The sequence below is a fragment of the Salvia hispanica genome, chromosome 2 (assembly GCF_029641045.1).
Source record: "Salvia hispanica isolate PSC_SH4W2 chromosome 2, Shi_PSC_v1, whole genome shotgun sequence".
NCBI classification, from domain to species: Eukaryota; Viridiplantae; Streptophyta; class Magnoliopsida; order Lamiales; family Lamiaceae; genus Salvia; species Salvia hispanica.
Genome location: NC_142693.1, coordinates 47,330,062 through 47,341,880, shown reverse-complemented (window position 1 = coordinate 47,341,880; position 11,819 = coordinate 47,330,062). Strand labels below are relative to the sequence as shown.

Here is an 11,819-nt window from a genome sequence, read left to right as displayed (position 1 = left end):
CCCCAACACGCTCAACCAGGCAAAGGTAAGTTATTTATATATTGTTTACAGATTTGTATATTGAATATTATATTTGGCCTTGGTAGAACAAAAAAGTATGTTGCCAACGCTTTCCTAAGCTAGGCAAACGACACCAAGAACTTTATCACTAGAATTCTCGAACGATAGTGAACATGTAAGATGTGATACATAACTGACCTTTTAGGACTCCTTCTAGTGCTTAATTATGACATAGTGAGGGCACGACTCGTAGTGACTTAGCATATGCATTGCATCACGTTTACTTTCTTACGCTTTATACGCATATTTATGTATGAGGATAAGAAGATCTGATCGACACACATTATTTGTAGATGGTGTATCCCACGATGTCAGATATTTTGTTCGAGTACCTCACCTTTGTGATGTTTGAGGGTGACGATCTCGGGCTATTCCTGGCGCACTTTCGATGGCTCTGGGAGAGGGCCTACTCCATCGGGGTCTCACACTTCGATGGTATTCAGCGACTTATCAGGCTCCTGCCCTCTGATTGGGTAGGTTATGCCCTTGACCTCACACGTTACTACCTATTCCCTGTGCCCCCGTTCTTTGACATTGTGGGGAACTTTCCGGATTTCATCGGAGAGCTTCACCTATGCTTCATTCTGCACGGGCAGGCACCGAGGGGGCCATATGTACGCCCGGGAGATCTGGCAGCTGTAGGATTCCCCGGAGTTTTCCTGCAGCCGGTACCACCGCCAGAGCCAGTTGCTTCACCGCCAGCTGCCCCACAGTCAGCTCCTCCACAGCCCGAGGACCTATTCCCTCTTTCGCCGACTTCCCTACTAGGACGTCGGACTCGCGGGGAGTTCGAGGCAGGGCCATCTCGTCCCCCTGTGGATGAGGATGATCTCTACCACGTCAGCTCCTCGTCACCGAGCCTAGCCGGGACATCGGCGACCGACTCTGAGGCCAGGGGGCTACGAGCAGTTGCTGCTGAGAGGAGGAGGAGGAGGGGCAAGGCCCTCATTTCTTCTTCGGAGATGGAGGAGGACGAGCCGAAGGTCGTTATGGGCACCGGTCGTCTACAGCCAATGCCACTCCCTACCGAGACTCGCCCAGAGACACTGCCGGGAGGGACAGCTCCTCCTACTCGCCAGGAGCCCACACCATGGGAGCGTAGGCCCCGTGCGTGGGCTAGACGCCATTGGGGAGTCATCACTCAAGGGCCACATGCGCCAGGTACCACTATGGAGTCCGCCTTCAACATCGACGAGAGCTCAGACGAGGAGGAGCCCGAGGAGGAGGAGCTAGAGACCGCAGAGAGTACCACCTAGACATTATGATTAGTGATGGGATGTTTATGTATATATATGTATATGTGTGTACACCAGAAACGGATCCGTTATGAGACTGTTCTGGTTTATGTTATGACTGGCTGTAGTATTTTGACATCACGGAAGTATTCGTGTGAGTGCTCCGTGGCTTGACCTATTTTGACTAGCATTTGTTTAGTAACGAATGTAATATTTTGCGACGCCAAGAATGGTTGTACGAAAGTCCTCTGTGAGGCAAATTTTCCCTGTACATACACTCTTGTATATATATATACATATGTTTGTTGCTACTTCCTGTCTTTAGTAGAAACTTGTGATAATTGTTGGTGTAAAATAAAGTTCTTTTACTTCTCAATCTTTAATCTTTCCGACAATAGTAACTTTAAAAGAAATGCTTTATTGATATAGAATGGCGCCAAGGATAGCTGGACGACCCCGAGGAAGAGGGAGAGGAAGGGGTTGCGATAGAGGGCCGCGACCCGAGGTCGAAGAACCGCAAGCAGACACCCCGCCCCCATCTCCACCTCTATCACCTTCGCCTCCACCTGCCCCAACGGTGGATAGGACGATTGTGAACACTTTTCTGAAGAAGAACCCGCCAACTTTTGACGGAAGAGGCGACCCCGCAGAAGCAGAAGCGTGGATACGTACGCTAGAGCGCCTATTTGACTTACTGCAGTGCACAGACCAGGAGCGTTTGATTTGTGCTTCACTCCAAATGACTGGGTCAGCAGATTACTGGTGGGAGGCCCGCAAGAAGACAATGACCTTGCATCAGCTAGAGAACCTAACTTGGGAGCAGTTCAAGACAGGAATTTACGACAAGTACATCCCCAAGAGCTATAAAAAGCAGAAGGAAACGGAGTTCTACAATTTGAAACAGGGACGTATGTCGGTGACGGAATATGATCGCGCCTTCTTTGACATGTCTAGATATGGAGCTGATCAGGTGGATACCGATGAAAAGATGTCCGAAAAATTTTGTGCTGGCTTGAGGCACGAAATAAGAGTAGCATTGGCCAGTCGTGGCATACTACCATATTCTGAAGCTCTGAAACTGGCACTGGATATCGAAGCTGCATTGCCTAAGGAAAAACCTACACCCAACCCCACAAATATGCCACTGCAGACCACGACCCAAGCCCCAAGGGACAAGAGAAAGTGGGAAGGGAACCAGAACCAGTGGGGACAAAAGAGGCCATGGCACGGACCACCCCGCCCTCAAAACTTTGCAAGGCAGCCTCTTTTCAACCCGACAGGATACACTCAGCCAAGACCCAATCTTTGTCCCAAATGTAACAAACCTCACAGCGGAATCTGCAGGGCCGGAGAGATGACTTGTTATACGTGTGGAAAGAATGGCCACATCGCCAGGAATTGTCGTAGTGGACCGCAAGGAAGGAGTGCACCAACTAACCCACCAGCACAACGTCAACACCTGCGAGCTCTACAGGCAAATACTCAAAACAACCCGCACCAGGCCCCGCATCCACAACGACAGAGCCTCCCAACACAGGCCAGGGCGTATGCATTGGGACGAAACCAGCGGAACAACAACCATGAGAATCTGGCAGGTATGGGCACCCTACTGAACGTACCCGTTGTTCTACTATTTGATACTGGTGCTTCGCACTCCTTCATATCAACCTCGTGTGTAGACACCTTAGAACTCACAACAGAACCAGCGGAACCTAGAATAACGGTGTCCTCACCAGTAGGGGGAATTATAGAAATAACACAAAGATGCTCGAACCTAGAAATTTTGCTTGGAGAATGTAAGGTTGTCGCTAATAATTTGGGAGTAATGAAAATGGAAGATGTCGATATTATACTAGGAATGGAATGGTTGACCAAGAACCACGCCACCATCAAGTGCAATGAAAGGCAGATTTCTTTTCAAACTTCAGGAGAAGGGCAAGTTTATTTCCACGGAATCACGATGAACAAGCGAAAATCCATAATTTCAGTCTTACAAGCAGCCGCACTGGTTAGAAAAGGATGTCCCGCCTATCTCGTCTACTTGAGCGATGAGCAGAAGGAAGAAAAGAAGATTGAGGATGTGGAGATTGTGCGAGAATTTCCAGATGTGTTTCCGGACACACTGCCGGGGCTGCCCCCAGACAGACAGCTGGAGTTCACCATTGATTTAGAACCAGGGGCTGCGCCAATATCCAAAGCACCGTACCGAATGGCACCAAAGGAACTGGGAGAACTCAAACTACAATTGCAAGAACTCTTAGACCTGGGTTTCATCAGACCCAGTGTGTCGCCATGGGGAGCTCCTGTGCTATTCGTTAAGAAGAAAGATGGAACCTTGAGGATGTGCATAGATTACCGAGAACTGAACAAGGTGACACTCAAGAATAAATACCCACTGCCAAGGATAGATGATTTATTTGACCAGCTTAAAGGAGCCAGTGTATTTTCTAAGATTGATTTAAGGTCCGGGTACCACCAACTAAAAATCGGTCTGAAGACATACCTAAGACAGCTTTTCGCACCAGGTATGGTCCCTATGAATTTGTAGTAATGCCTTTTGGATTGACCAATGCCCCTGCGGTGTTCATGGATTTGATGAATCGCATATTCCACCCATATCTCGACAAATTCATTCTGGTCTTTATAGACGACGTCCTTATCTACTCGAAGAACAGAACAGAACACGCGGAGCACCTGAGAACCACCCTCGAGACGTTGAGGATCGAAAAGCTCTATGCAAAATTCAGCAAGTGCGAATTCTGGCTCAATGAAGTTAACTTCCTTGGGCACATAGTAACAGCGGAAGGAATCCGGGCAGATCCAGCAAAGGTGGAAGCCGTGCAAAACTGGAAATCGCCAACCAGCCCAAACGAAATTCGGAGTTTCCTAGGTCTGGCCGGTTACTATAGAAGATTCATCGAAGGATTCTCAAAGATTGCAAGGCCGATGACACAACAGCTCAAAAAGGGCATCAAGTTTGTATGGACCCCGGAATGCGAAACTAGTTTCCAACTGCTAAAGGAGAAACTAACCACCGCACCCGTGTTGGCAGTGCCAGAACCCGGAACATGTTACGTAGTCTACACTGATGCTTCAAAAAATGGACTCGGGTGTGTCCTAATGCAGGACGGGAAGGTAATAGCTTATGCTTCAAGACAACTCCGACCCCACGAACTGAATTACCCAACCCACGACCTGGAATTGGCAGCTGTAGTCCATGCACTGAAGATTTGGAGGCACCACCTATATGGAGTTAAGTGCGAGATTTTCACTGACCACAAGAGCCTAAAGTACTTTTTCGAACAAAAGGACCTGAACATGCGACAGAGGAGATGGCTCGAGCTGGTAAAAGATTATGATTGCAGCATAAATTACCACCCTGGCAAAGCCAATGTGGTAGCCGATGCGCTGAGTCGAAAATCTCAACAACTGGCGGGCCTGGCCATCCAAGAGGAAGCACTGATACGGGAATTCACCAGAATGAGGATAGAGATAGTGCACGCACCAGAAACGGTGGAAGCAAGGATCGCCACTTTGGTACTAGAACCCGATCTGAGAAAACGAATAGTTGACGCACAAAGAGATGATGAGGCTCTGGAGAAAATACGAATGAAAGTGCGAACCGGTGAGCAAAGCAATTACAAGGAAGAGGCAGACAACGCCCTTACTTTTGAAGGAAGGCTGTGCGTACCGGCCAACTCGGATCTAAGAAACGAAATATTGAGTGAGGCACACGATACCCCGTATACCGCACACCCCGGAAGCACAAAAATGTACCAGGATCTGAAGAGGAAATTTTGGTGGGATGGCATGAAGAGAAGCATCGCATCATTTGTCGAAAGATGTTTGACTTGCCAACAGGTCAAGGCATTGCACCAACGGCCTTACGGGAAATTACAACCCTTGGAGATTCCCGAATGGAAGTGGGAACACATCACTATGGATTTCGTAACAGGCCTGCCTAAAACCAAGCGCGGAAATACTGCCATTTGGGTAATCATTGATCGACTTACGAAGAGTGCCCATTTTATTCCTATCCCCATCACATATGGATCAGAGAAACTAGCCCAATTATATATTCGAGAAATCGTGCGTCTGCATGGAGTACCTGTGTCCATCACGTCAGATCGGGACTCGAAACTTACATCCAGGATCTGGCAGAGCATGCAAAGGGAATTGGGAACGAAATTAAATTTCAGCACTGCATTTCACCCCCAGACCGACGGACAATCTGAGAGGACAATTCAAACCCTGGAAGATATGTTGAGGGCTGTCGTACTCGATAGAGGAGAAAACTGGGAGTCCATCTTGCCCCTGATAGAGTTTGCCTATAATAATAGTTATCAAGCCACCATCGACATGGCGCCGTACGAGGCACTATATGGAAGAAAATGCAGGTCTCCACTCTATTGGGACGAAGTAGGGGAGAGAAAAGTATTGGGCCCAGAATCAGTGGCGGAGATGATTGAGATCGTGAGACAAATCCGAAGTCGGATCAAGGAGGCGCAAGACCGGCAAAAATCCTATGCCGACGAACGTCGAACCGATCTGAAATTTAACGTTGGAGAGAAGGTCTTCTTGAAAGTATCTCCAACCAAGGGGGTAACAAGATTTGGACTCAAGGGTAAGCTAAAACCACGATTCATTGGACCCTATGAAATTCTGGAGGAAGTGGGCCCAGTAGCATATCGTTTAGCACTACCGCCCAACTTCGGAAACGTACACAACGTATTCCATGTCTCCCAACTTCGAAAGTACGTGTTCGACCCAAAACATGTGATTCGTCACGAAGAAATCGCTCTGGAACCCGACCTGAGTTATGAAGAAAAGCCGGTGGCAATACTGGATAGGAAGGTGCAACAACTCCGAAATAAATCGATTTCTACGGTGAAAGTTTTGTGGAAAAATCACGGACAGGAGGAGGCAACCTGGGAGCTGGAAGAGAAGATGAAGGAAAAATATCCCGAGCTTTTTCCTAAGTAATTCTTAAATTTCGGGACGAAATTTCTTTTAAGGGGGATAGTATGTAACAACCCGCTAAGACATTGTTATTAAAAATACCAGTATTGGCTTAATTATATATATAAATGACTTTGTGATTAAATCGGGATCACGATAGAATTTCATTATTGTTTATTTTGACGTTGAGTAGGTAGTAAATAATATATATATATACACACACATATATGGGTATAACAAATAAAGAAATAAGATCTCAAAACCAAAACTAATATCTGATACATCCGACAAAGGTCCAATTTCACAAATCTAATCTATTACAATAAATGACGCTCAAACTCCGAAAGCGCCATCTCAACAATCCAAATTGTTATAGGGAATGTCCGTCGTCGCACGATGGCAATATCTCTCCAAATAGAATTAATTCCTAAAAAAAAAAAAAAAGAGGAGAAAGAAACATGTCACACGTATAACTTTTAATCATTATTAAGCAATTCAAATATATAAGCCTCCTGAGATAAATGAAACGTCTCATATCTGTAAGGATTCTATGCTCAGAGGCATTTAATGAAGGACAGACCAAACCAATGGTCTATATTCTCCCTTCTCTTTTTTTATAATTTCCACATAGGATATTTTACTCAGTAATGATGAATATCTCTGCAAAGGGATATTTGGTGCCAGAAGGATCAGCTGCATTTAATACATTGTCTAGCAAGTGACTACTTTAAGCAGTCCATATAAATAGCTAGAAACCCTTACAACACCACTCTTTTAGGAGAAACTCAACTCACTAACCACTTATAACAGTATACAAAGGACAAGGATAGTAAAGTGTGGAGATTTCAGACAAGTAAAGAGCTTTACACAAAGGTAGGTAAGCTTTCAATAGCAACCTTTCGTTTTCTATCACCTACCCAACCAGAGATTCTGACAATATACATAAATATACATACGAAGGGAACTAAGGAAGAGGACAACCTTTGCAGGAGCAAAAGCCCCACCTAGTACCTTTCAAGGTAAAAACCACAAGACCCCTCTCTCTTAATATAAACCTATCGTAAAAACTGTCTAAATGAGCACCAACAACCTTACTTTTCTCTCCCACTTTCTCAACATGACACATAAGAACAACATAGCCACTGCCCCAAACACCAATTTAGCATCCATGAATATTTCACATATAGGCAAATACGCTTCTGCTCAAGACACAAATTTAGTATCCAACATGCTGCATATAGGTATAAAGCAACCTCTGTCCAAAATGCCAAATTAGTATCTAATGGAATTGCGTATATGTAAATTTAGCATCTCAAGAACTTAGTTGCTATAGCCTCTCAAGAACTTAGAAATGGCAGACTTTAAGGGGTACTAAGAACTTAGCTTGAATAACATAGGAATTTGTCGGAGAGACTTCCGACAGCAACCTCGGCACTCCGTCGCCGACAATCAACAGCCCACACTCCGAAAATCGTCACTGTTTTCATTCTTAAAATCTGAAATTTTGGAAATTTCAAGTTTCATCATCAAAAAAATAAATAAATAAATAAATAAATAAAATAAAAATTAAAATCTTGATAAAGTAAAAGGGAGAGAGAGGGAAAATAGATGAACAAAAGAAGGTTGATCCCTATCTGTTGGAGAACGGCGTCGGAGGCGGAGGTAGTGCATGCCGGCGGTGAAGGGAGGAGAACCGAGAGAGGAAGAGGGGGAGGCCGCCGCGGCGAGCCGCCGTGTTCTCAGCCACGGCAGATCCGGAAGGGGGTCGGCGTCGGCGGCTGGGGCAGAACCGTGGTGGCGGTGGCGCGACGGCGGGCCTGAGGTCGACGACGGGGGAGTGGGGGGACACGGAGGTCTGCAGAGATCTGTGGAAAGAGAAAGAGAGAAGGGAGGGAGAGATGAGGAAGAGGAGAGTGGCGCCGTCGGAGGCGGAGGAGGACGGCGGGGCTGGAGCTGGGCGGCGGCAGTAACAAGGCGGAGAGAGAGAGGGAGAGTTCTTTCTCCTAGATGAATGAGGGAGGAAGAAGAAGGCTAGGGACTTTGAATGTGGGTTTCCTTTAATTGGGCTCCTAAATTAATTAGATGGACCATACAAATTAATTTGAGCCCAACTGCTTGAAATAATATAATTGGGTTCCTTTAATTGATGTTGTAAAAGTAATGTAGAAAGTAATTAAAGAATTGCCAAATTTGAATTTAATTACTTATGGGCCCAAGCTAAAATGATTTAGTAAGATAAACGAATTACTATAGTTTTGCATGAATTTTAGTTATTCCGTCGGAACACGGGAATCGCAAAGGAAGCAATACTAAATAAAACAAGCTTTTTAGAAATATTGATAAAGATAATAATAATAATAATTATTATTATTATTAGTATTAGTATTTTTTTTAGAGATTAAGCTCGAGGCATGTTCTCTAATTTAATTAGAATACTTTTAAGACTAAAATAGTACTTTCCCATTTGTGATATTTTAAAAGGGTACGTTCGCAAGTAGAATCGGAACGAAAGAGTCAAGTAAGGAAAACTAGGCGATCAAGGTGAGCTTTCTTATACTAAAAATACAAATTATATTTTGTGAAAACTCGAACACATGTTCGTGATTTTATTGATATTGTCTCGCCATAAATGTTTTGTGTATGATGCCTATCTGTTGGCTAAGGCCAAGTGAATTATGAATGATGATATATATATATAAGTCGAATTCGGGTCCCAGTGAGGGTGGTGTCCCCGCTCGGACTAGTGTACACGGGATACCTCTGGCCGTGAACGGACGGCAGAGAAGGTGACCGTGGAAGGTGGCCACCTTCCCGGCACAAGGATACCTCTGTCCTGTTGGGCAGGGAAGGTGACCGTATGAGATCACCATCTCAGCGGCACAAGATGATCAGATATGGCTAAGTACAGGAAAAAGGGCCCAATGTGAATATTTTAGTAAGCTCAGGTCTTTTCAATAAAACCCCTGAGTGTTACTATGGTAATGGCCTGACAATATATTTTTTTTTAATGTATATGTGTATTTTTCGGCAATGTGTTCATTGAGTACCTTCGTACTCAGCCCTGCATATATTTCTAAATATGCAGGTTGATCGTGGAAGGGTGGATCAAGTGCTGTGGAGGGCAGACTAGTAGCTATATAAGAATAAAACTCTCGGAGGTTCATGTCTCCACACATGAACCGCGTTCTTTTGCTTCCGCTGTGCCATTAATAAGGCCTCGCTTATTATTAAATTTCTAAACTCGTATAAGTCGAACTTGTAAGAACAGTCTCTCGAGTCCCCTTGATCGAGTATATTTTGCTAAGTAATATCCTTTATTATTATAATTTGTGTGTATTCTATGTCTTGACCTTAACCTCCCCTAATTTCTATTCCCGCTTCTTATAATCCCTCCTTAGTCGCGATAAACCGGGTTATGCTATCCTTAGCTAACTACGGTCGTGACAGAGTGGTATCAGAGCCAGGTTTTCATGCTCTGAACCCGAGAGTCTTTTTTTTCCAATAATCTCTAGTCTAGCATTGTTCCGCTAGACTTCTCGTCTAACAAGAGAGAGACTCCCAGCACCCACCCCAACACGCTCAACCAGGCAAAGGTAAGTTATTTATATATTGTTTACAGATTTGTATATTGAATATTATATTTGGCCTTGGTAGAACAAAAAAGTATGTTGCCAACGCTTTCCTAAGCTAGGCAAACGACACCAAGAACTTTATCACTAGAATTCTCGAACGATAGTGAACATGTAAGATGTGATACATAACTGACCTTTTAGGACTCCTTCTAGTGCTTAATTATGACATAGTGAGGGCACGACTCGTAGTGACTTAGCATATGCATTGCATCACGTTTACTTTCTTACGCTTTATACGCATATTTATGTATGAGGATAAGAAGATCTGATCGACACACATTATTTGTAGATGGTGTATCCCACGATGTCAGATATTTTGTTCGAGTACCTCACCTTTGTGATGTTTGAGGGTGACGATCTCGGGCTATTCCTGGCGCACTTTCGATGGCTCTGGGAGAGGGCCTACTCCATCGGGGTCTCACACTTCGATGGTATTCAGCGACTTATCAGGCTCCTGCCCTCTGATTGGGTAGGTTATGCCCTTGACCTCACACGTTACTACCTATTCCCTGTGCCCCCGTTCTTTGACATTGTGGGGAACTTTCCGGAGTTCATCGGAGAGCTTCACCTATGCTTCATTCTGCACGGGCAGGCACCGAGGGGGCCATATGTACGCCCGGGAGATCTGGCAGCTGTAGGATTCCCCGGAGTTTTCCTGCAGCCGGTACCACCGCCAGAGCCAGTTGCTTCACCGCCAGCTGCCCCACAGTCAGCTCCTCCACAGCCCGAGGACCTATTCCCTCTTTCGCCGACTTCCCTACTAGGACGTCGGACTCGCGGGGAGTTCGAGGCAGGGCCATCTCGTCCCCCTATGGATGAGGATGATCTCTACCACGTCAGCTCCTCGTCACCGAGCCTAGCCGGGACATCGGCGACCGACTCTGAGGCCAGGGGGCTACGAGCAGTTGCTGCTGAGAGGAGGAGGAGGAGGGGCAAGGCCCTCATTTCTTCTTCGGAGATGGAGGAGGACGAGCCGAAGGTCGTTATGGGCACCGGTCGTCTACAGCCACTGCCACTCCCTACCGAGACTCGCCCAGAGACACTGCCGGGAGGGACAGCTCCTCCTACTCGCCAGGAGCCCACACCATGGGAGCGTAGGCCCCGTGCGTGGGCTAGACGCCATTGGGGAGTCATCACTCAAGGGCCACATGCGCCAGGTACCACTATGGAGTCCGCCTTCAACATCGACGAGAGCTCAGACGAGGAGGAGCCCGAGGAGGAGGAGCTAGAGACCGCAGAGAGTACCACCTAGACATTATGATTAGTGATGGGATGTTTATGTATATATATGTATATGTGTGTACACCAGAAACGGATCCGTTATGAGACTGTTCTGGTTTATGTTATGACTGGCTGTAGTATTTTGACATCACGGAAGTATTCGTGTGAGTGCTCCGTGGCTTGACCTATTTTGACTAGCATTTGTTTAGTAACGAATGTAATATTTTGCGACGCCAAGAATGGTTGTACGAAAGTCCTCTGTGAGGCAAATTTTCCCTGTACATACACTCTTGTATATATATATACATATGTTTGTTGCTACTTCCTGTCTTTAGTAGAAACTTGTGATAATTGTTGGTGTAAAATAAAGTTCTTTTACTTCTCAATCTTTAATCTTTCCGACAATAGTAACTTTAAAAGAAATGCTTTATTGATATAGAATGGCGCCAAGGATAGCTGGACGACCCCGAGGAAGAGGGAGAGGAAGGGGTTGCGATAGAGGGCCGCGACCCGAGGTCGAAGAACCGCAAGCAGACACCCCGCCCCCATCTCCACCTCTATCACCTTCGCCTCCACCTGCCCCAACGGTGGATAGGACGATTGTGAACACTTTTCTGAAGAAGAACCCGCCAACTTTTGACGGAAGAGGCGACCCCGCAGAAGCAGAAGCGTGGATACGTACGCTAGAGCGCCTATTTGACTTACTGCAGTG

General features: G+C 45.8%; 2 protein-coding genes across 2 annotated transcripts; both read left to right on the top strand.

The window, feature by feature from the left end:
* Nucleotides 1–404: 404 nt before the first annotated feature.
* LOC148932561 (uncharacterized) lies at nucleotides 405–1,316 on the top strand. The gene has a single exon (XM_089065156.1). The coding sequence runs from the start codon at nucleotides 405–407 to the stop codon at nucleotides 1,314–1,316; it is 912 nt and encodes a 303-aa protein (XP_088921282.1).
* An 8,910-nt stretch (nucleotides 1,317–10,226) lies between these two features.
* On the top strand, nucleotides 10,227–11,138 carry LOC148932560 (uncharacterized). The gene has a single exon (XM_089065155.1). The coding sequence runs from the start codon at nucleotides 10,227–10,229 to the stop codon at nucleotides 11,136–11,138; it is 912 nt and encodes a 303-aa protein (XP_088921281.1).
* Nucleotides 11,139–11,819: the final 681 nt, after the last annotated feature.